The sequence below is a fragment of the Protopterus annectens genome, chromosome 1.part0, assembly GCF_019279795.1.
Source record: "Protopterus annectens isolate FY-2018-M chromosome 1.part0, PAN1.0, whole genome shotgun sequence".
In the NCBI taxonomy this organism is placed as follows: Eukaryota; Metazoa; Chordata; order Ceratodontiformes; family Protopteridae; genus Protopterus; species Protopterus annectens.
The window spans coordinates 1,795,550,610-1,795,575,940 of NC_056725.1; the positions used below are offsets into that span (position 1 = coordinate 1,795,550,610).

Below are 25,331 nucleotides of genomic sequence, written 5' to 3' on the forward strand. Positions count from 1 at the left end.
CAGAATCCTATTAACCATAGGGTAAGGTGCAGCAACTGCCACCGTGTGTGTATTTGGGATCTGTTGTGCTGTGTGAAAAGGTCCACTCTGATGGGTAACTTGTGGTGGTTGCCCTTGGACAGTTGTAGTAGGAGGGGGAACCAATGCTGTCTTGGCCAGTAGGGAGTCACCAACAGGATTTTTGGTCTGTCCTGCTGGATCTTCAGCAGGACCTTCTGTATGAGTGGGAAGGGGGGAAATGCATAGAGAAACATCCCCTTCCAAGAGACTGAGAAGGCATCTGTTGCCATTGCCTGAGGGTATGGCAACTTGGTGCAGAAGGAAGGAAATTGCCTGTTGATGGAGGAGGCAAACAGGTCTATTTGAGGTGTACCCCATCAGTTGAGCATGTCCAGGAAGACATCCCTGTACAGCATTCTTTAGTGGTTGTTTGTGATAGACCTGCTGAGAGTGTCTGCCTTGGAGTTTTGTAGTGAAGGAATGTAGACCACCTGTAGGGTAACTCCCTGGGAGGTGGCCAGTTCCCACACTAGGAGAGCTAGCCTGCAAAGCAAGTAAGATTTGGTCCCCCCTGTTTGTTGAGATACCACAGCACCATGGTATTGTCTGTAAAAATCTTTAGTTCTTTAGTGGTCTCTGTTGTAGATATGGTTGGAAGGCTTGAATGGACAGGAGAATTGCCCTCATTTCTCAGACACTGATGTGTTCTTTTTTGTGTGGCTCTGACCACAGCTCCTGGACTTTCAGAGTTGCTCCCCATCCCAAGTCTGAGGCATCTGTGTGCATGATCTGTTTGGGTTGGGGTGGTTGGAGAGTAAGACCTGGATTGAGGTTCATTTGCTTCAACCACTACTGGATTTCTAGTTTGAGGCAGGGCATGAGGATAACCCAATACTCCAAGGGGTCCGAGTGCTGGGTCCAGATTGACCTTAGGTACCACTGAAACTTTCTCATATGGAGTCTTGGTCATGGTAACATGGGATAGTGGCTGCCATATAGCCCAGGAGCCTGAGGTACTGCCTTGCTGTCAATTCTGTTGTCTGAAGGACCTGAAGTAGGTGTTCTGTCAAGATTTACACCTTTTGGTGGGTGAGGTAGGCTTTCATGATGTCTGTGGGAATCCTGCACCCCAAGAAGACAATGTCTTGAGAAGGTTCCAGTTGGGCTTTTGGGAAGTTGATGTGAAATCCCAGGGACTGTAGGAGAGAAATGGCAAAAAGTATGTGTTGCTGGAGGGTCTCCTTGCAGTTAGGTTGTCCACATAAGGGAATATCTGGATTCCTTTTGTCCTGCAAAACGCAATAACTGGAGCCAGACATTTGGTGATTATCCTGGGTGCAGTGGAAAGGCAGAGAATTGAAAGTGAGAATGGCCCACGGAGAGCATCAGGTATTTCCTGAAACTGGGCCTTAGTGAAGGTAGGCCTCCTTTATATCTAAGGTGGCCATGAACCCTTAGGGAAGCAGGAGTGGAAAAAGAGTTGGTAAGGCCAACATCCTGAAGGTAGGAACCTGAAGGAAGAGGTTGAGAAGAGAGAGATCCAAGATTGGTCTCCAAGGACCATCTTTTCTTGGGACTAGGAAAATCCTGGAGCAGAAATATCTCCCTTTTGCAGCCAGTGGCACTGTTTCAATGATGCCTTAATCCAGCAGGGTTTCTAGTACTGGCTGCAATAGGTGTAGCTGTTGGTTTGGAAGTTGTGGGATACCCCTTCACTCTGGGAGCATAAGCCAGGTCATAAAGTACCTGTTTTGAATGACTGAAAGGATGCATTTGTCTGAGGTGATGGATATCCACACAGGAAGACAGTGAGAGAGATGGACTGACAGAGGGAGAGAAGGGGATGGGGGTTTCAAAGTTGGCAGGTAGTCAAATACTACCTGTCCTATCTTGAAAGGGCGGCCTCTGGCTAGAGGAGGGGGATGCTTTAGCAGGATGGGTTGCTTCCTAGCTGTTTTTCTACACCTTGTGGGAGCAGCAGGGCAATAGTGCTTTCTAATAAACTGAGCTTTAGCTGGGTAGTTCCTTTGAAATTTTGGGATAGCAGAAACTAGCAGGTGTTTTAAATCCTGCATCTCTTGCCTCTTTTGCTGTACTGACTTAAATAAATCAGCCACTTTTGTACCAAATAGAGGTGTGTTGTCCAGAGGGCCATCAGTCAGCTGTGCACTAAAGTAATCTGGAATGCGCTGGATGCGTAGTCAGGAATATCTTCTCAAAGCAGATGCTGATGGTGCTGACCTTGCTCAGGCTTCAGGAGCATTGCAATTGCACTTTATAGAGTGCCTGGTAACCTGGGAAGTGAGAGCCAGAAGGGAAGACAGTGAAGCTTTGGAAGCAAAATCTGGGGTATCAGACAAATCCTTGGAGGCTTTCTCCAAGGGGGATAAGGCATATTTAGCCATGTGTGTCTGGTAGTTAGTAACCCTGAAGGCCAGAGTAGCAGAGGTGTATATTTTCTTACCCTGTCTTTGCCAGCAGGGAGAATGGTGGTGGTGGGTAATAGTACAGATGCCTTAATCCATGGAGATGGAAATGGTGGAAGTTTCTGCTGGAGGCCACTTAAGCAAGATACTTAGCAGTTTTAGGGACTTTATAAAATCTATTGGGTCTGTGTGGAGCAGTGGGTTGTGAATCAGAGTTCAAGGATGCTGAAAAGAAGGCATCCAGGAAGGCAGGCAGAATTAGAGGGACAGCAGTAGGAATTGGGAACTCCATCTGAATGAGGTCATAATACCTTTTTTGAACCTCAGTCATTTCAGAGGATTCCCACTTAAAATGTTCTTTCATCTTGGTAATGGATTCCCCAAAAGTCAAATCCTCAGCTGGGTAGTCAGGGTCAATGGATTCTTCCTCTGTGGAGCCATACCCCAAGGGAGAAGAAAGCTGAGAGGTATGGGAGAGTGATTCCTCCTCTTCCCTCATGGATGAGTGTGATGTTTGAGGCCTTTGGCTCAGAACAGGAGGGGGGGGGATCATAGAAGTCCCTGTAGTGGTAGGCTGTAAGGCCATGAAAGCATTGAACAAACTTTGGTTGAAGGCCTGCCAGTCAGGCATGCTTTCAGGAAAAGGTGAGATGTGCTTCCTTTTTTCCATCCTCTTTGGAAGCCTGGCAGATGTCTGAAGGGAGGAAGGCCTGGAATTAGGTGACTGTAAGGAACTGGAGGGATCCGACAGACCTACTGGAATCACTGGTCCCCACCAGCATCAGAAACCGACTTCAGAAAAGCCTCTACAGACGTGCCCTCCACGTGGGACTGTGCGGCTTCCGTAGAGGTATTGCTATATCCGAAGCGACAGAGCCCGAATCCTCCACCAAGCTGACACTGGCCAGACGCTGAGGGTCAGACACAAGATGTGCACCGGTAGTGGTAGGCCTGACAGTCTTGGCTTTCTTTACCGGTGGTTTGGCAGGTATGTCGCCAGAACCCTCCATACCTACGGCTATTTGATTTAGTCATTGATTTTCTAGATATAGACTTGAGTGTATGCAGACAGCTACACAAGTTTTTGTGCACAAATACATGACAAATAGAGCAGGCCTTGTAGTCGTGTGACCGACCTAAACAAAACAGACACTGATTGCTAATGTCCTTGTGGGGTATCTGATGGCAGTACTTACACTTGCCCTTTCTGGATGACATGAACAGGCATTAAATGAAATAAAATGACTGAAAGGTTCCCCAATGGGGCACTTATCATCCGACGGCCAGGTTGGCAGCAACACCTGACATTTAACTGGTGGCTGAGAAATTCAGGGGGGCAGTGCATGCAAATGTCACTTTTATAGCCCACATTCCACTAGCCACATCAGACAGCCCATGCACCATACAGTGACTGAAAACCTTTGTATACTGGCTGAATGTTCGGGTAGCAAGAAGAGTAAACCCATGTGTGATGACTACTGCAACATGGGAAGAGAAGGACATCACAGCTTCCATGGGATCTGATAGTATTCCAGGCTGTATTCTGCATCATCTCCAGCAAGAACTGGCTTCACCATTCAACACTCTATTCAACCACAGCCTAAGTACCGGCTTCATTCCAGCAGAGTGGAGAACTGCCATTGTTATCCCCTTGCACAAAAGTGGTGCCACTACTGACCCTGGAAACTATCGCCCCATTAGCTTGAAAAGTCTGATCTGTAAAGTCATGGAGCATATTATTATGGATCTCATAAACAAGGACATAGGCAATCTCCAAGCACTTGACCCCACCTAGTTTGGATTCATTAAGGGCAGATCTTTCCTTGTTGAACCTCATTGACTTCTTTGAGATTTTCACCAAGGTCCTGGATGAGGGAAAGTCAGTGCATACAGCTTACCTTGACTTGGTCAAGGCCTTTGACAGAATCCCCCATTACGGCATCATCGAAAAGCTAACACAGCTTCATGTAAATCCCTATCTCATCAGGTGGGTGGCCAACTGGCTCACTGGCAGGACCCTCAAAGTCAAAATAGGCACCTCCACCTCCGATAGCAGATCTGTCACAAGGGGAGTTACCCAGGGATCTATCCGGGGACCCCTACTGTTTGGCATCTATTTCTCAAAGGTCCAGGCAAAGACAAAAGGCCTGTGACTGACCAAGTTTGCAGACTATTGCAAGTTAGGTGCTGTCATTGATTCCCCAAATGATGTTAACATAATGCAAGCGGGGTCTCACAGCAACTAATGACAGGTGTCAAAGTCATAGTCTGAAGCTAAACACAAAAAAATATATCATCATACCATTCGGCAAAAACATGGCCCCTATTGATTACCACATCAATGACAACCCCCTAAGCACACAACCTTTGGTGAGACACTAGGGCACTCAGGTTGATAACCTCACATTCGACCATCATGTAGCGGCAGTAGTCAGAAAAGCCTTTTAATTGGTTCATCTCATAAGTAAAGGGATTGCATCCAGAAAAAGGAGGTTATTACCTCTCTATACTCCTCCCTCATTAGACCAATAATTGAGTATAATGCCCGGTTTATTATGTTCCTCTTTGAACAGCTGCACCAACTGGAAAGACCACTGAAATACCTCACACAGAGAATCCATGGCCTCCAACACCTGTCCTATGTGGATAGGCTCAAATCACTATCACTCTATTCGATATCATACAGATTTGGTCAGGGGTGATCTGTGTCTCCCCTACAAGGTAATCTCAGACCCTGTCCTACTAGAGATGCTCCATATCCATAAGTCTAACTCCTCACGCATTACACACTCAAAAGGCCTGAATCTAATATGCAACATCAACAAAACCTGCTGGAGGGACAAGTTTGTCTCCCAGAGGCTGCCTCTTCTCTGGAATAGACTTCCCATACATGTCAAACAGAACACCTTGCTGACCCTCTTCAAGCGCAACCTTAATGAGTGGATGAGAAACCACAAATTTGCCCCAAGGGTGCCACCTGTGTCCCTTACTGACAGGGGAGACAGGTGCTAGTTGAGGTTTCTTTTTGGGGATAAACTCTTGGTTAGGTTTGTAAGGTCCCCAGGGCCATTAGCCTAGTAACCTCCTATGATCAGAAATGTGTCACAAACACACATTCAAAAGCTAGTATAATTGGAAGAGCAGCTGCAGTATGAGGGAAGTCTAGCTGCAATAAGTCAGAATATTTTTGTTTAGATGCTAGAATTTAATTCTGTTACCACTGAAACAACTCTTTCATTTTGGCTATAAATTCAGAAAAAGAAAATTCTTTAGGGGGAAATCTGGAGAAATACTTTCCTCAGAATCAGATTTTTCCTCTGAAAACAGAACTTGAAGGAGAAGTCAATCTTATCCTTTTAGTATTCAGTGAGGGCTCATTATTAGCCCTTTGCAAAACCCAGACAGTCTTCCCAGCCCATCCCCTCTGGAACAGAAGAAGAAAAAAGCCTAGCTTTATTTTTCTAGGACACTTCCTAGAAAAAGACCAACTCAAGAATAGGGCTCATTCCCTGGAATCAGGCACTTACGGAGTCAGCTGTACAGTAGAACATTGCTCACTTCCCCACTCAGACCAACACAAGTGTTTCTTCCTTGTCTGACAAAGGTCCTTAGCAGATCTGAGAAGCAACACTAGCAGGATCAAGATAAGATGGTGAGCTGTCATAGGTACCTGCTTTGGTCTCAGCACAGTCGCACATCAGAGGCAGTGAGGAAGTTGGCCTAACTACTGAAGACTCCTGAGAAAGTGTTTACTTCTTGCAGATGGGGAAAGGTAGAAGCAAAGAGTCTGAATACTGCTTCATGGATAGCCAAGAAAGTGTACCAGATAAGTGGTCAGGGGAGTTTGAGCATGTTGGTGATCCTCTTGACAGGAAAAATATAGTTTAGAGGTACAAAATTCAGTGATATCTCCCAAAACTAAAGTCTAAGACCCTGTGTATAGTTTTTTACAGAAAAAAGTAAAGTTTTTACATAAGTGACTTTGAAATAGTTTTTTATCACACAAGTAACAACAAAAAATCAACTTTTTTGAGTAAAATTTTTTGTGACCACTGATAAAACACACTTTTACCCATAAACGACATTTTATCTTTGAGAAAAATAAACTTTTTCCTCAAAAAAATATATGTGGAGGATTTTCACCAAAAGGTTACTTCTCCGCCCATCCTTGGTGAAGCACAAGCAGACTATCAGTTACTACAAATCTACAGGGAGAGTACACTCTGATGGTAAGAAAGTTCTGAATCTCAATGAGACCTTCATCAGTTAGAACATGTGGAAGGGACCCTAAAGCATTAGATGCTGGCCAGTCATGATATGCTTGGCAGGATGTATCTCCTACTGCAACAGTAATCTAATAATGAATGTAGAGTACAAGAAAATGCTTTGTGATCCAAAGTCTAGAGCAGGAACTATTTATATTGGTGCTGTCTTTGCATTACTATGAGAAACAAAGTCCTTTTCATGTAGGATAAGACCATCTGAAGAGGCTATGAGGAATAGCCCTTGAGGTATGCTGGGCTTGCAATCAAAAGAAGAAAACAATTACAGTGTGCATCAGATAATATTAATTTTCAATGTAATACACTGAAGTCAGTTTGACTTTTGCTGAATCAAGATAACGCATTTGGAAGCTTGCGAAAGCTGTACTGGAAGTTTAATTTATTTAAATTACATAATGAGGTTTAAGCAATGAGAAATCATCTCACAAAACCTTTCATGATTAAGCCCTATTTGAACACATCTTTGAACATAAATTTAAGGCTGCATTTAGAGAGGAATTTTATTAAAAAAATACAGATATTAGCCTAACATTAATATGATTACTGTATTATACAAGAAGGCAAGTGTTATTTAATTTAGTTTCTCTTCACACAGAGCAGATTTTAATCAGGGCTACGACTCTACTTGGGACCTTTCAAACTATTGAAAGGGCAGGTGACTAGATCCTCCAAAATGTAGAACTTTGATTTCAAAACACAGCAGTTTGAAATGAGTGGTAACATTATATCGAAGGAAAAGCAAAATGTACTTCATATTCAGGGGTATAAACAGCACTACTTAAATGTAGCAGCATACAAAATAAAACAAAATCACATCAGAATGGCAGACCCTAAAGCTTCTCCACATTCAGTCAACATTCTTACAAGAAGCAGCATGTGAAAACTTCAAAAGAAATATGTAGCTAACTCAATACATGTCTTACCCCAAGAATGTCTTCTACTAATAGAGTTTTCCTGGTTTTTGCCACATAGGCTGCTACTGTAGAACCATATCCAATAGGCCCTACTGGGATCAGTCGAGGATGCCCTTTCTTAGCTCCCGTTGGTGTATACAAGCACAGACTCTAGTTAAGAAACAAAAAGGATCAACTAAGTAAAAATACTTCAATGTTAACTTTAATACATTTCAGCTATTATGATGTCATTCAGTCTACAATTATGTTTCAATTCAGGCATAATAGCCATCTGCTAGCACTAATTTCTGTTCACTAAAGGCTTATAATGTTTTTTTTAAATATATTCATAGGATATGCTGCATGTGGATCTCTCACCAAAATCGGCAAAACGTAAGCTTATTATGTACATTTCTGACACCAGAAAGGTATACTACAAACTTTCTTATTCATGTCAGAAAGCCGTTAAGATTGGATCTTCCACAGCAGTAACCACAAAGCATAATAACAAAAAAAAGTGATGACTTTGAATCCATGATGTAGTTCGTGCTGACATACACACACACACACACACACACACACACACACATATATATATATATATATATATATATATATATATATATATATATGTATGTATATACACACACATACACAAAAAATAAATACATGCGGCAAAGCTAAGTGTTAATAGCATTTATTACTGGATTTTTTTTTCTTCCATAACTAGTAGATTACTGAAACAGCTAAATGTCTATCTAATACAAATAATTATGACTATGCTTCTCCATTCATAACTTGTTACTTGTTCTCCAAATGGATTTCAATATTCACCTTTTGAGTTTTGCTCTTGAGGTGAATTTCTTGACATTATTTCTCAAACATCTAACAAGTTAGTTGTGATAAGAGGTCTGATCAGAATCCACTCTGATAACTAAATAAGTACACTTGGCACAAGTTATTCTTTTTTGAAGAGGCTCAGTATCACTCACAGGTTTAATGACTTGCTTGGAGTTGCACAGTAGACAAATGGAGCTATCAGTTAACAGAAGATTCAACTTTTCATTAAGCACAAATTATACAATGGATGAGATGTTAAACCGAAGTCCCATCTTCCTGAGTTGGTGGCAGCCCAGGTGAATGTAAAGAATCCCACAGCGTGCATCAAGGAGTAGGGTAACTTCCCTGGTGTCCTTGCCAAATTTCCATCTCAATTCTCTACTGAAAAGAGGCCTCAATCCTATTGATACTAACCTATCAACAAACCATAAATAAAATAAAAAGAATGACAAAAGCATGTCTATTTTATTATTTGCCAATTAGGTAAGCAAAATGGTACTGCTTTCAGGAATATCACAGGTCGTATAGTAAGGCACATCACGGGCTGCAGTATGAATAATAAAAACAAGCAATAAAACAGAGCAAAATCTGTATAGCAGTGCTATCAGATTGACTATTAGTCATAGTCAAGCAATGGAAAAAGAAAAATTACAATGGTAAAAAAAAAATCAAAAAAAATCAAACTACACAATCAAACACATGCATACCTCTCAACCTGCAGACAATGAAAATAGGAATAAAAGCCCTTGAAAGGTAGGAATAATCCAGCTATGATCATGACATCTAATTAGTATAAAATTTGAACACGAAAGAGCACATAAAATGATGGAACATATAAGAACATTATCAAAACAGAGTATAAAATATGCAGACATTAATGAATTGCATTGCAAACTTCTACCATACAAAGTCATTTATTTTTCTTAAGAAAAGGGGAGATGTAAGATGCGTGTCTTCTTTCTTTATTGGTGCAATTAGTACATAGGTTGGTGCTAGGCTATCGGCCCTAGGGCCTATACAAGCCAAGCCATAACAATTCCCTGGCTACTTCCCACATTATTTACTTCCCTGGACACCTGTCTAGCAGGGAGACTGACGTGATTCCCCGGGGTGAATTTCCTATCTCCCAACCAATTGTCAAGGTTCCTTTTGAAGAGGGCCAAAGAGGCACTCTGCTTGACATGTATGGGCAGTCTATTCCAAAGTCTGGGGAGTCCCTCGGTCAGGAACCTATCCCTCCAGCATGTTTTGTTCATTGTGATGACAAGGTTTAGATGCCTGGAGCACGTGGCTCTGAGGGATTGGGATTTCTTTAAGTGTAGCATGTCCAACAGCTCTGGGTTTGACATGGCCTTGCATGTTAAGCAGAGATCACGTCTGAGTAGACAATATGTGACAGAGTATAACTGGAGTTTTTTAGACGGTCAGCTTAGGGCATCTGCTTTAGGTCTGTGATTCTTTTAGTGAGGTATTTCTGCGGCCTTTTCAGTTGTTGCAGATGTCTTGAGAGATGCATACCAAATGGGGCATTGTATTATATAATGGGTCTAATGAGGGATGAGTACAGTGGGACAATGACCTCCTTTTTTTCTGGATGAAAAGCCTTTAGTGATGAGGTGTGCCACATAGGATTTCCTGACTGTTGTGGCGATGTGGCTATCGACGGTCAGATCACTGTCCACCTGTGTCCCTAAGTCTCTTATCACACTTTCGGTGTTTAGTGTACTGCCACCTATGTGGTAATTCATGGGTACATGTTTTTTTCCCAAAGGGGATAACTATACATTTCTTGACATTGAGCTTGAGCCCATGACTCTGGCACCAAGCATCTGTTTCTGTAAGGCCCTTTTGCAGAATATCCACATCATTTGGGGATTCAGTAATGGCTCCCAGTTTGCAGTCATCTGCTAACTTTGTTAGCCAGAGTCCCTTAGTGTTGGCCTGTACTTCAGAGAAGTACATGCCAACCAAGATCGGTCCCAGGACTGAACCCTGAGGTAATCCACTTGTCACTTGTCTGGAGCTGGATTTGGAGTCGGCTACTTTTACAGTGTGGGTTCTTGTCAGTAAGCCAGTTGGCAACCCATTGAGTGACGTAGGGATTAATGCCCAGCTTAGTAAGTTTATCTATGATTTCAGAGTGGGGGATGGTGTCGAAAGCCTTGGCAAGGTCCAGATAGGCTGTGTGGACTGCCTTACCCTCATCCACAGCTCTGGAGACTGATTTGAAGAAGTCAATCAGGCTCAGCAGACAAGATCGGCCCTTTACAAACCCAAACTGGGTGGGGTCCAGTGTTTGAAGGTTGCCAATGTTTTTGTTTATAAGTTCCATGATAACACGTTCCATGGCCTTGCAGATCAGGCTCGTCAGACTGATGGGGTGGTAGTTGCCAGGATCCAAGGTGGATCCCCCCTTGTGGAGTGGGATAACTGTAGCTGTGTGCCACTCAGTGGGCACGAAGCCTGAGGTGAGGTTATGATTACACATGACACTTAGGTGAGGTGCCAGTTCATTGGCCAAATAGTGTGTTCTTTTGTGGACTAGACAACTTTCAAAATGACATATGATAATGAGGGTTCAGAAAAATGTGTGAAGGGGTAAATCAAGACTGAAAATAGGGACATACTTCCAAACATAGCTACATCTTGTAAAAAGGTAAATCAGGCCTGAAAATAGGAACATTCCTCCAAAATTCTGAAAGTTGAAATGTCTGAACAAATGGCATAGCTTTATGAGAAAAGGAAGGAATGAACAAAAGTAGATAAGGAATATGCATCATGCACAATACGATAGTTTTCAAAAAAGTGCACTCATGTTTGAACTTATCATAACAGGACATGCCCTACTGATCAGTGTTTCAGTATTCCTAACATATGGGTTATCACCACTATCATCCAGTGGAGTATGAAAGCTTCACCTTCCCAGGATCTTAAATACATCATGTGACCTCAGCCCACACGTATAGGGGTATACAGGCAGACAAGTGTAATTCCAGAGATTATCTCCAAGCAAGTGGCCTGAAGACCCCTGAGACATACGACTAGTCAACTAGGAGGGGCATAGTATCAAATTATAAGAAAGCCCCCTCCATTCTCAAGTGTGTTTCAGGGGAAAGGGACTGAGGGAGAAAGATGAAGAAAGGAGATGATAAAAGCAAAGAGGGAAAGGAGGGTGTGAGAATAAACAACAACAGTGATCAGGTGTTGTGGTAAGTTTTTACATAACTGCACTATGTTTTGACTGAAATCAGTGTTGCAGTATTCCTAACACATTTATTGATTGCTTTACATTTGATTACCAGGAAAGTCTGACTTGGTGGTAGGAACCCATTTTCATTAGAGGCCCAGGAGAAAATCTACAAAGTACTGCAAAACATTTTAAAAACAATACATTTTACAGTCTTTAAAAATTATACAAAAAACAACTACAGTTTAAATAATTATACCAAATTAGACACAATATAAAATCACTGGTTAAGAATAGATACAAGTTATGACAATGATTTAACAGTTAGAGAAATTTTAGCTAGTTTATACAGAAATTAAAGGTGAGTTAGTACAATACAAACAGGAATTGAAATATGAAGTCAGAGAAAAACAAGCCTGTGGCATACTTAGAGAGAAAGTTAGTGGGAGAAACTGATAGAAGTAAAGAAGGGAGAGCAAGGAGATGTAAGGTATGAATATGCATTTGTTCACATTTAGGGATATCATTTATCCAGGTGTTGAGTAAGAATACAGCCAGCTTTTATCTAGGAAGTCTTTCAGAATGGTTTTGAAAGATTTGAGGGAGGCTATTGACCTGATGGACAGAGATAAGGAATTCCATGCCTTAGCAACATGGTATACTTACAGACAATGCCCAGCAGATTTGATAGTTTTGTGGAAAGACAAGAGTTTTTGGTCACTGGGTCCTAATGAGCAAATGGGAACACAGTTCTGCAGAATGTTATTTAGTGCCGGACAAGCAGATGGATTTTGAATAACTTTATAGGTGGTAAGAAGCTGTGTATATGTTAGTTGAGGGGGTAGTTCTAACCAATTTAGGCTTTTTAGTGCTATACAGTGTTGGTTTTTGAAAGGAGAATTTGTTGCAAATTTAATAATTTTGTTATAGCATTGTTCCAGTTTTGATTTTTGTTATACCTGAAGGTTAGTAAAGATTTAAGTGCCATAAAAAATTGTGGGGAGGAGATAAGTACTGGTGATTCTCAGAGCTAAAGGCAAAGTAGAGGAGGCTGGTTAGAAGGCAGCAGAGCTGTCCAAGAGGCCAGTTAAAGCAGCTCTGGACCTTGAAAATTGATACTACTACTACTATTACTACTGTAGAGTTTGGTGAAAGTATTACAGATGACCAGGTGGCAGCTTCCAGAATGAACCTGGCATCCACCTACAGAGGCTGCTACTGCTCTGGTAGAGTGAAATCAAAGGCAAGGACTTACCATGTAGAGTAACAAAATGAGATGGCCTTAGAGATCCAGCTTACAATGGTTTGTTTGGATAACAGTTGGCCCAGTTTAGAGTCCAACAAAGAAAGAAACAGTTTATCAGATTTTTGAATGGATTTTGTTTTGTCCAAAAAGAACCTTAGCTGCCTGTGAATGTCCAGGGAATGAAATATCCTTCCCCCCAATTCTGTGGGTTGGAAAAGAAGGTAGACAGGTGTAAGGTCTGAAAGAGGCACAGCTTGTTCCCTCCCTTAAACATAAATGAAGATTTAGTTCTGTGAGTCACCCTGTCTTTGTGATCATAAGCAAGAGAGAATGGCCATGAGTGCCTGAAGTTCTAAAAAGTCTCCAAGATGAAGTGAGGGCCAGAAAGATAGTTTAACAAGTACAGAATTTGAAGTTTGATGATGATGCTGGTTCAAAAGGAATCAAGGTAAACTTCTCTATCATAAAGTTGAGGTCCCAAGCAGGTGTAGTGGGCTTTCTAGGTGGTTTCAGGTACAGTACTCTTTTCAGGAATAGCTTGAACATAGATCTGGACATAAGTGGGAAGTGAGAAGCAAGCAAGAAGCAAGGGGAGATGGCTGACAGACAAGCTTAGATGAAAGAATAGAACGGACCTGTATGTAATAGCTCATAGAGATATTTCAGAATGGAAAGCACCTCTAGTTGGTTGGACTTCTTTCCATTTCTTTGGCTCCAATTGGAGAATCTCTTCCATTTTCCTATGTAAGACTTTTGAGTGTTGGGTCTACTGGTTTCTTGGAGAACCTAAATGACATCCTCAGAAAAACGGTGCTTGTAGGAAATTAGAACTCTATCATCCATTGAGTTAGCTTTAGGGATGGTAGACTGGGGTGCAGTAGTAACTCTGTTGAGTGATGAGATCTGCTTGTTTTGGCAGTTTATAGCACTTGCTCCTGGGTAGAAAAAGTAGTAAACCAATGCAGCTTTGGTCAAAATGGAATCACTAACAGTAGCTGCGGCTGTTCTTTTTGGGTCTTTAAAAGAACTCTTGGAATAAGGGGTAGTAAAGGGAGGGCATAGAGGAACTTCCTTTTCTACTGAAAGAAGAACACATTTGTCCTCCAAGCTGAGAGGCAAAGTTCCCTGATGCAAAACAGTGGAAGCTGTATGTTGGTCTTTGAAACAAACAGGTCTATCTCTGGAGTCCCCCTTCATTGCTGGAACAGACAGTTCAGGGTCCATTCATGAGGTTCCTCTAAGGATATGCTTAAACAGTCTGCCCACCACACTATCCTATGATGGGGTGTATGTTGCTGAGGGTGACATGTTTTTTCTTGGCGGCAAGGACCCAAGCTTCTTGATTCAGTCTGCACAGTTGATAAGATCTGGTCCCTCACAAAACACCAAACAGATTGCGGTAAATATATTTATATATTATATATTATATATTATAATTTCATTGCAGTGGCTTTTTACATACATAGATATATTTAAATATTTTAGTATACACATACACATATATATATATATATATATTTATTAGAATTATCATATATTTGTTCACCATTACGCTTATTATATATATTTCTTATATTTGTATTTATTGTGTGTTTAATACCTATTTACTGTGTTTATTTTAATCTGCAAATTACTTATTCATACAGATTTTCAAATGCTCTTAAAAGTATTTTTGGTAAGGTTTTACCTTAAGAAAATTAAATCAATTAATTAATTATTTAATTAGATGCCAGCTAGTTAGTATAAAAGGGTGTTAGTATTGTTAATCCTTGGATTCTGATGAAGTCTCCGACTGGAGACGAAAGCGCTTAATCTAAGGCTCTGGTTGTATACAGGACTATTGTTTTTTTACTACTATGGATCGTTTTGTGCAATAAACTATTTTTTGGTGTATTCCTGGCTGCATTTGATTGAACTCTAGAAGATATCCTTTATTGTTGACTGGGACCGCAATCTGTTTGGTGTTTTGTGAGGAAGTGTTTGGTTACAAGTTTTAAGATCTGGTCCCTCCTTGCTTGTTTATATACCCTGTTACACTTGTATTGTCTGTGAACACTTGTAGGGTTCCTGGTTTCTAGAGATGCGAAAAGACCTGAAGAGATTGGATGAGTGCCCTCATTTCTTTCATGTCGATGTGTTCTTTTAGTAGTCTTGGCTGCCATCTGCCCTGCACTCATTGGTTGTCTGTCCTGAACTGGAGCTGGAGAAGTGAAGGGAAGCCCTATTCACCTGCTCCTTCCACCTTAACAACTTCCATCTGAGACATGGTAAAAAAGGATCACTGTGTCTAGAGGGTAAGCGTGCTGAGACCAAACTGTTTTCAGGTACATTGAATTTTCCTTATATGCAGTCTGGGTAAGGGGAGCACTGGGACAGTAGCTGCCATGAACCCCAGAGCCCTTAGGATCTCTCTTGCTGAGCACTGGCTGAGGGACACAAAGTTGTATGGCTCTGCACCTTCTCTCTTGCAGTAGGAAGGCCTGCATTCTTTTTGTGTCATGCCTACAGCCCAGAAAAAAAATAGGTCCTGAGATGGCTGCAGGAAGGATTATTTTTTGTAGTTAATGGTGAACCCAAACTAAGGGAGAAGGAGGATGAACTGAAGTTGTTGTTGGAGAAATTAAGGGGAAGAAGCTTAGGTTAACAGATTGTCTTAGCAGGGAAAATCTGAATTCCCTGGGTTTAGTAGAAGGGGATCATTGGTGTCAGACACATTGTAAAAACTCTCAGAGCTTTAAAAAGCCCAAAAGGCAAAGCAGCAATCTGATAGGGGGATAAACCAATATGAAACCTCCGGAAACTCCTGCAAGGGATCTGAATTAGTTAATGGAGGCAAACATCCTTTAGATATAGGGATACGAGAAAAGCCTGGCGCAAAAAGAAAGGTAGAAGTGTGTGTAGGGAAAGCATTTTGAAAGTATGCAGTTTTAAGAAGATGTTTAGTAGGGAGACATCCAGTATGAGTTTCTATTGCCCCTTCTTTCCTTTGCATTAAGGGTCTGGAGTAAAAACGTCCTTTCTCACAAACTCTTTTGGCACCTGCTTTATTGTGCCTTGTGTCCATAGTTCCTCAGAAATGGGTGGAAGCAGATGAACCTAATTGTGTGGAGGTGAGGCTATGCCATTTTAAAGATGAATCTACAGCCAAGACATGGCATAACCATTTTTTTTTATTATAGCTAGCACTCCTTTGTCTGTGCTGATCATTTCCCAAGTGGAAGGAGACTGGGTCAGTCTTTTTGAGGGGGGTATGGTTGGGCTGGGGGCAAGGGGAAAAGGAGGTGAAAGACAGTTAACACAGGTTTGACCACAAAGGGAGGCCTCCCTGTGTAATTTATCTGTGAATCTCTTTCTGAGAGCCTTTCTGTGCTTATGGTTGAGTAATGTTTCTGGTACCTAGCTACAAAGGATAACAGAAGCTGCCTGCAGTACAGGGTTTTACCCAGCTCTTAAAGGGTGCTAAAAAGATTGGCCACTTGAGGGCCAAACAAGAAATCCTTGTCTAAAGGGAAGTGCAGTACTTTCACTTTCTAGTCCTCAAGAATAGGCTGGTTGTGTAACCATGCATACCTGCATAGTACAGAGCCCATAGCAAGTGAACTGCATTTAATGTTGTATCTTGCCGCTTGTGTTGCCTGATTAAGTAAGACTAACAATTCTTGTTTGGAGTAAGTACCTTGCAAATCCACCATTACCTTTTGTAAACAATTGAGAAAAGATATCAAATATTTGGTCATCGGGGTTTGGAAATTAGTGGCCCTGAATGACAAGGTAGTGGAGGTATAAACCTTTTTATCTGGCCCCATCTATAGCCCTGTTATCCTTTTCTGAAGGAAGAATGTTAGCATTGGGAAGGAGTTCTGAAGGCTTATCAGATGCTAGGGAAACCCCAGAAAGGTTCACCATAGGACTCTTAAACAGATAAGTACAGTTGTTTAAGTAAACTTACCATTACAGTAGATGTTCAAAATTATCACTGCTGCAGTAGCCTTAGCTGTATGGGTTAAATCATGCCATGGATATAACAGCTAGCCAGCTTCCAAAGCTACAGAGAATCTTCCACATGCCCAAACTGTCAGGCAGCTAGACTTGAGATCAGTTGACTAAAAGAATAGTGTTGGCATGAAGCCCTTCAGAGCTTGCCTGCTAACAGATAGAGGGAGGCTGAGTCTTGAAAGAACAAAGCTAGGAGCAACAAAAATAAATGCCATACTCTGGTATAAAAAGAACATCAAAAAACAAGGTGGATGGAGGGAAGGAGAGGTTACTGCAGCAGTGATCATTCGGACATCTACCATTATGGTAAGGTTACTTATACAACTGTACTATGTTCATCGTACTGATCATTGCTGCAGTAGCCTTAGCTATATGGGGAGATTACTCTAGTTAACTACATCTAGAAGATGGAAGAAGAGTCCAGGAGCTTCTGGAGAATTGTCCTAGCAAAACACAACAATCCAAAGGAAAGGGGCTTGAATAATGATATCAACAGTGAAATAAAGCAATGCAAAAAGAAAATTCATATGCAGGATGTCAACCGCCAAATATTTTACTCAGAAATCATGCAACACACAAAGCTTTCGGGACTAACCCTTCATCAGTGTATATATTTAATTCATACACAGCCACCCATTTTACATAGATCACAGAAATACTTCAACCAAACTTAATTGTCTTAAATCTGTATTAACTTAAAAACGCAAATGCATACAAATAAATACATATGGTTAAACTATACAATGTATAATTAACACTTCATACAAACCAATTCATAGATAGAATAAATGAAACAATTAAAAGCAGAAAATTATAAACTCTAACAATCCCATAATTTCATCTGTTTCAACTTGAGAATAGGTTTAAAACTTGCTAATGCTTTAAGTCCTGGGGGTTTATCCACTTGCAGTCTTTCTATCCATTTATATTTGGCTACTTCTGTTTTATTAATAATATTACCTCCTGTATTATTAATTAATTTCTGAACTCCTCTAAATTTAAATTCCATACCATTATCATTAACATGTCTGGCTAAAGACTTGGTAAATACACCCCTTCATATTTCTGAGACATGTTTGGAGATTTGTTCTTTTAACTTTCTATTACATTTACCAATATAGAAGGATGGGCATGCCACACAAACAACTTGATACACTACAATTGTTGTACTACATGTCACAAAACAGCTAAATTCAAATTCTATCTGAGTAGTAGGATGAATAAAATCAATACCGCTCAACAGATATTTGCAGAAACTACAGTTATAACAAGGAACCGTACCTATCTTTTTACTAGTGGTAGATTTTTCTTCTTGATGCATTTCTTTATCACATCATTTTGTTAAAGGTTCTGCAATTTCCTCTAGTTGAAAAATCTCTCTAGTTATTCTGGATAACCTTAATAATCTCCTTTGTTCTAACATTATATATATAACATAATGAATCAGACTACTATCACTTGTAGCATTATTACTAAATACTACTGTCCTTTGCTGGCAGCTAGCAAAATATGGCAGTGCCTGCTGTTCACGTTCATTAAGAATGTGATCGCACATCTCATCTAAAAGATCTTTATCATATTGTTTATCTAAACATTTGTTTTCCATTCTCTGGACTTGTTGTTTACATGCCTCTAAATCAGTAGTCAACCTACTTACTCTTAAAAACTGACTTTTAACGATCCCTCTATAAACATGTCTATGGTGCATACTTTGTCAATGCAAAAATCTATTTGCCTGTACATCTTTCTTAAACAAACATGTAGATAATTCTTGTCCTTGTTTTTTTAATTAGAATATCTAAAACGTGAATCTTATTTGATGAAAAATTTTAACTTAAACTTCAATAAATTAGTATTTTTAAAAAATTCTACATACCTTAATAAACTTCACCCTCCCGTAACGTAAAAATATCATACATGAAACACCGATAAAACAAGACATTTTCTGTATAAACAACTGCTGGATTGCATACATAACTATTTTCCTATTGATCTAAAACAAGATTTGCATAAGTGTTGGCAACCGTGATCCCCATTGCTACCCCCAACATCTGGAGATACAAGGTATTATCAAACATAAAAACATTACTGGTGAGAACCAATTCGAAAAGGTTACAGATAGTTTCAGTCTTACTACCTACAAAATCAGTATTAATGACCAAATGTTTTCTAATGGCTTCTATGCCATAAAAATTAGGTATGACAGTAAACAATGACTCCAATGTAACCAACATATAGTCTTGGATGGTATTGGTTTCATACCAATGACATAGCATCTTAAAAGAAGTCATTAGTATCACAAATAGAGCTATATACATTAGTCAATAATGGCCGTAACAGATATTCTAAATAAAGCAAAACTGGTTCTGTTGCCCAGCCTTTACCTGATGCAGTGGGTTTCATTAGGGGATGTCATGAATCTTTATGGATTTTTGGCAGACCATACAATATTAGAATAAGGGGATGACCACAAACAGAAAATTAAAAGTTTCAACAGTAATTTCATTTTGTGTCTGCAAACCATAGATGCAACTGGTAACACTTTGTATAATATTATTAGCCATACTCATACTTGCTTGTGTCTTTCGGCTTTTCCTGGTTAGGGGTCGCCACGGTGGAATTCCGGTCCGCTAATGATTGGCAGTAAATTTTTACGTGCTGGCTTGCTGGGCCTAACGCACAACTTTCAACGAAGGAACGCCCATTCACGCATGTCCCCACACAGAAGACGCTCTAACTGAGAATCGAACGGGCAACGTCTAACTGGCAACAACGCTACCGCAGCACCACCACTGCAGTAACTTTAAACACATTCACATAATTTAAAAAAATCTGTCATAGACCACAAGTAATCATTCAAATTTATTAACACCATGGCACCCCTGTATCTGCTTGGTTTATAGCAATATCCATGTTATTATATAATTAACACAATGAAATCTTGTTCATCTAATGTTAAATTATAATACTTACCAATGATAGGTTGTTCAAACAGTTTACGTATCTGCTGTTCAGATACATTCTAAAAAGCATTGATAACTGGTGCACTAACTGGTATAAATGTGCTGGAAAATCTACAACTATTTTTATCATACACACCATTTTTAAATAAAAGTTCCAGGTTCAAATTCCTTGTAAAACTTTAAGCTCTGTCAGAGCATCAGTTACTGTAGCACTACTTGAAGGGATAAATTGCAGTCTTTTGGCTAAAAATGACAAGTCAGACAAAGATAGTTCAACATCAGATAAATTCCAAACCTCTAACTCACTATTCACCCCTTTGATGCCGAATGACTACACATTTCTGGACCTCTGGACCTTTTTCTTTCGCCATTTCATCTCTGCTTTCCTCTTCCTCTCAAGTTGGGCCATTTCCTGGTATCTATCTTCTCTGGTAGGTTGCATCACAGTGGAGTCTGTAAATTGTACATTAAATGTTCCTAGCAAAACCTGATCAGGACTTACAGAAGGAATCAAGCTTATAGTGATTTGTAAAAGTATGTACAGAGCACAATGTAGCAGCTTCTAGAATTCAATCCTTTCCAAAAAGCAACTGATGAGGCCAAGGGCCTGGTAGAGAGGCCTTGGCAGTGCCTGAATAGGCTTGTTGTGGTGAATACAGCAAAATGTAAATGCCTTAGACAACCATTTATTTTGGCAAAGGTTTTCCCTTCTTTATACATCCACAAGAAACAAACAATTGATCTGAAGATTTGAACGATTTAGTTCAGTCAAGACCGTGCTCAAAGTGTCTGTGGTCATCCTTTCTGCTGCATTTTTAGGTCCTGGAAAGAAGGTGGGGAGATGAACAGTTTGGCTTTAAGTAAGCTTAGATACAACTTTAGGCATAAAAGAAGGATTAATTCTCAAAGAAACTCTGTCCCTATGCAAAATGAGATAGGGTTCACTCACCATAAGAGCTTGCAACTCAGATACCCTTCTTGCAGAGCTCAGAGCAATCAATCAGTGACAGTGTTTTTGTTAAGATCCTGAAGTCAGCCAGATTAGCTCATTCAAGTGGAGCAAGTGTTAGCTTCTCTAACACAAAATTAAGATCCCGAGAAGGGGCCAATGGTTTTCTTGGAGTCCTCTTGAGCAAAACACCTTTCAAGAACACTTTGAAATTAGACTGCACTGAAGGAGGAGGATCCATAAGCAGACATGCTGAAGTGGTTGGTAAATAAACCTTGATAGAGGGATAAGAAAGGCCACAGGACAGTAACTCACACAAATAATGTAGAACCAGAGAACAACTAGCCCTGAATGGATGCTGGTTATGTTGTTGGCACCACCTAGAAAACATTTTATATTTGCTAATATATGATTTTCTAGTAGCAGGCTTTCTTAGCTCCAATAGTACCCTGCTGCACATCCTCAGTAAACAATTGTCTAAAAATAATTAAGACCCTGTCATCCAGGCAGGCAAATTGAAGTTGACTGAAGTCGGGGTGTATCAAACACCCCTGGAAGCAAGTCTGTGAGGAAGCTTGTGATAGTTTCCCCTGGCCATTTCGAAAAGGAGGAGGAACTATGGTTGCCTGGGCCAGACGACAGCCACAACAATGATCTTGTGGTGTTACTTTTGAATCCTCAAAGGTACCCTGGATGTTAGTGGAAAGGGTGGAAAAGCGCATGAACATTTCTGTCCAAGGAAAAGAAAAGCCATCCATCTTCCAGACCTTCCTGCATGGAGTGTTAGAAAATAATTTTACCAGTTGACTGTTCAGAGAGGAAGCAAAGAGTTCTACTTGAAGAACTCCCCAACAGATGGGTAAATCTTGGTAAACCCCCTGCTGTAGTTTCCATTTGTTACTGTCTGCCCTGGTCAAGCTCAGCTTGTTTGCCATACAATTTTGTTCTGACAGAACATAGAATGCCTGTAGAGGGAGATTGTGCTCTAAAGATATATCACAAGTTAACATGGCTAATTTGCAAAGGAGATATGACATTTTCCCCGTTGTTTGTTCATGACTGTAGCATTGTCTGTAATCATCTGAAGGGTCCCAAGGGCAAAAGATTGTTCAGATAGTTGAGTGCCTCCATCAGGGCAAGCATTTCCTCTAATATTTATGTACTTGTATGTGTTCTTGGTGTCCCACACTCACTGCACTTTTATCCCTTCTGAAACTGCTCCCCAGTTGAATTCCAAAGCATCTGTGATGGCTAACTGACTGCTTTGGAGCAGGGAGGGAGAAGGGCAGACCTGGATTTAAGGATATCTGTTGTTTCCACCAAAATATTTCTCTTCTGACAAACTCTAGCACTGGGATATAAAAAGATAAAGTGTGTTGATGCAAGGATGAAAGATATTTCAGATACCACTGCATCTTTGTCATGTGGAGTCTTACTAGGGGTATCACAAGACCAAAACCTTGAGGTACTTCCTCACAGTGACCGAAGTTTGAGTGGAAAACCTTAGAAATAGAGCTAAATAAAGATCTATTTTTTTTTCCTACAGAGGAAAAGCACTTTGCACTGAGATTTCTATTTGACATCTCAGGAACACAACTGTGTATGGAGGAGTCAAGAAAGACATTTGAATGTTCTCTTGGAATCCCATTTTTTAACAGGCCTGTCACCCAAGAGAGTGAGAGATTCCTGACACTTTTGAAAAAGAATCTGCAAAGATAAGCATGTCATATAAATACAGAAAAATGTGTACACCTAAGTTATAACTGGTGCTAGGCACTGTGAACACTCTTAGTGCAGTGGATAGCCCAAAAGTGTAAGTATAGGAATTGAGGGTGTGATCCAGACACATAAAACCTTAAGAAACATCTGAAGTCTGGATGAATAAGGATGTCACAAGCATCTTTTAAGTCTAGTGTTGCCAAGAAACTTGAAAGAGGAAGAAGAGGTAACAGGTTGTAAAAGGACATCATTTTGAATTTGGGCACAATGAAAAACAGATTTGGGAAAGAAAGATCCAAAACTGGTCACCAAGAATTTTCATTCTTTGTCACTATGAACATCCTTGAATAAAAACCCTTCTCCACCTGAGAAGGAGGAATTGGTTCTATCACTCCTTGGGAAAGCATGTGATGAAGAATCATTGGAAACAAAAACGTCTGCTCTGGAGGATGAAGAATGATCCACTAGAAAGGAATAATTTCTTCCTACTGCTATCTGTAACCTTGATATCTGAAACTAACTGTTGTCAAAGAGACAATGGAGACTAAGACTTTCTGGGAGGAAAAAGGAGGCCAGGGTGGGAGAGGTTCACAGTCTCTCTTGAATAATAATTCAGGCTTGCACCTGTATTTTGTTGAGGCTGCTTATTCTGTTTCTTTTTTTTTTTTGTCACAACTGAATCAGGAGAAAGAAAATCCTTTGGAAAATTAGGACTGAAAAATCTTAGATTCTCTGGATCAGACTGCCCTTTCCATCACACTTTTTGATAATCTTTGCAGCAGAGGGGAAAAACACAATCTCTAACCAAGGAAGAACATAAAATCTCATTTTAACATAATCTGGGAGATTCTGAGAATGCAGCCATGCAAACCTTCTCAACAGCCTTGGAAGAAGTATCAACATATTCATATACACACAATAAACAATGAGTAGTGAGTGACCTGTGCAACAGAAGAAACAAAGTTGTTTATAGCAGATTTTTCTTCTCAAAGAAATTGTAGATAAAATATTCCTAATATTTTCACAGTTTGGCAGACAAACTTTAAACTATGAGCCTGACAATTTAAAATTCTGAAAATCAATGTTGTAGGAGTATACAGTTTTTCCCCAGACCTATCAATAATTTTGCCATATTTATTAGAAAGAATAAGACTGGAATTAACTAAATGCTTAGTAGCAGTAGGATCTCTTTGTTTTTGAATTGAAAAATGGGGCCAACCATGTTACTAATGACAGCAGCAGCAGCTTCCCCAGGGATGTCCACAAGATTCTGCACCAACAGGGGAAACTTCCCTGTTCCCTCTCCCAGGAAAAAGTGTCTCTCTCCCTTGCTCACTGATGGGTCCATAACAGTTGTTGAGAACATCCCCAGTCCACAGTTGTTGCAGGTGCTATGCCAGGGGGATCCAGGACAAAAAAAGAAGAGTGATCTGAGGTAAAACAAATGGCCGACTGCCACCTGCAAATTAGGTAAATTTCTAGTCTGCTGTGGTGGCAAAGGCTGTTTGCTTAATTTTTTTCTTTTTGTGATTGGAAGGAGGACAGACACAGAGTGAAGCCATAAATGATGCATCTTTCCTGCTAAGACTAGCAGCAATTGCCAGTACACATTACCAATCCAAAAAAGTTCATGTTTTGACAGAAAAACACACTAAAAAGCACTTTAAAACACTATGCCAACCCACAAAAGAAAAATTATTTATTTTACATTTGTTTACCAGGAAAGTCATACTGGACAAAAATAAACAATTTCTACATAGGAAAAATATGTTTCAAGTTAATTCACACTCAGCTCAGAAGCAGTACATGGCAACATAAAACCCTGTAATTTTACAACTAAACCAATAGCACCAATATGGAAAATGACAGTCCGGATCCAACACATGAAAAACTTTAATTAATAAAACCAAAAATAATTAAAAACAGTATTAAGCGCTTTCATCTCATCTGCGGAGACTTAATCAGAATACAAAACAATTCATTACCTACCCAATTTAAATAGATTGATTAAATGACATCATAAACTCTTAAACCAACCAAAATTGTATAACAAAAGGCACACCAGAAGTAAAGAAAAAGAAACAAATAACACCATCTTTAAATGTTAAAAAATATATATATATATATATATATATATATATATATATATATATATATAAACCCTGTAATCTTAGGTAATCTAATACTCAATGGACTGTCAAAGCCACCTTACAGGGGGCTAAGGTTCAAATCATGCATTTACGTTGTAAAGCAGGGAGCCACTATGGAAAAATAGGACTTAATGGTTTGTCCAGTTAAGGTGTGTAAGTGTGATACAGTGATTCTAAATGACACTGGTTAACTGCAGACTAAAGAGCGGACAGAGTAATGTGAGACAAAGTATTCAACAGCCGAAAATGGTTAAATACACTGGGAGAAGATTAGCTCAGCAAACTCAAGGACAGTTTGAAAAGATAATTCTGAAAAGCAGTACAATTTTATTTTTTTATTTTATTTATTTATCCTTTTGTTGACTGGGTTAGTCCCACTTGGCTAGCTGCCTCTTTTCAGGGGAGACCTGAGATGGTATTTATATTATTGTGGAAATTTGGCCAGGGATTGGGAAACTTCCCCTACTCTTCTGAGTACCTGCTGTGGGACCCTTTACATCCACTTGAGCTACCACCACCTCAAGCAATTTACATGGGTGATGGTGGGGATTCAAAAGCATACTTCCCTGAGGTGTCACTGAATTTGTCCATAGAATTTCTCTCTGAACTAAGCTGAATTATGTAATTTTCTTGTTATCAGGGACAAACAGCTTTTAGTATCTGAAACAATTCCCTAGAG

The 25,331-nt window shown here is 40.1% G+C and overlaps 1 protein-coding gene across 2 annotated transcripts in view; it reads right to left on the reverse strand.

Moving 5' to 3' along the window:
- PDE10A (phosphodiesterase 10A) overlaps positions 1-25,331 on the reverse strand; it is a 4,065,478-nt gene that overhangs the window by 1,890,335 nt on the left and 2,149,812 nt on the right. For both annotated transcript variants that reach the window (XM_044069581.1, XM_044069571.1), the window contains exon 6: positions 7,633-7,773. In XM_044069581.1, coding sequence (XP_043925516.1) covers positions 7,633-7,773 — 141 coding nt within the window. The remainder of the gene's footprint in view (positions 1-7,632; positions 7,774-25,331) is intronic.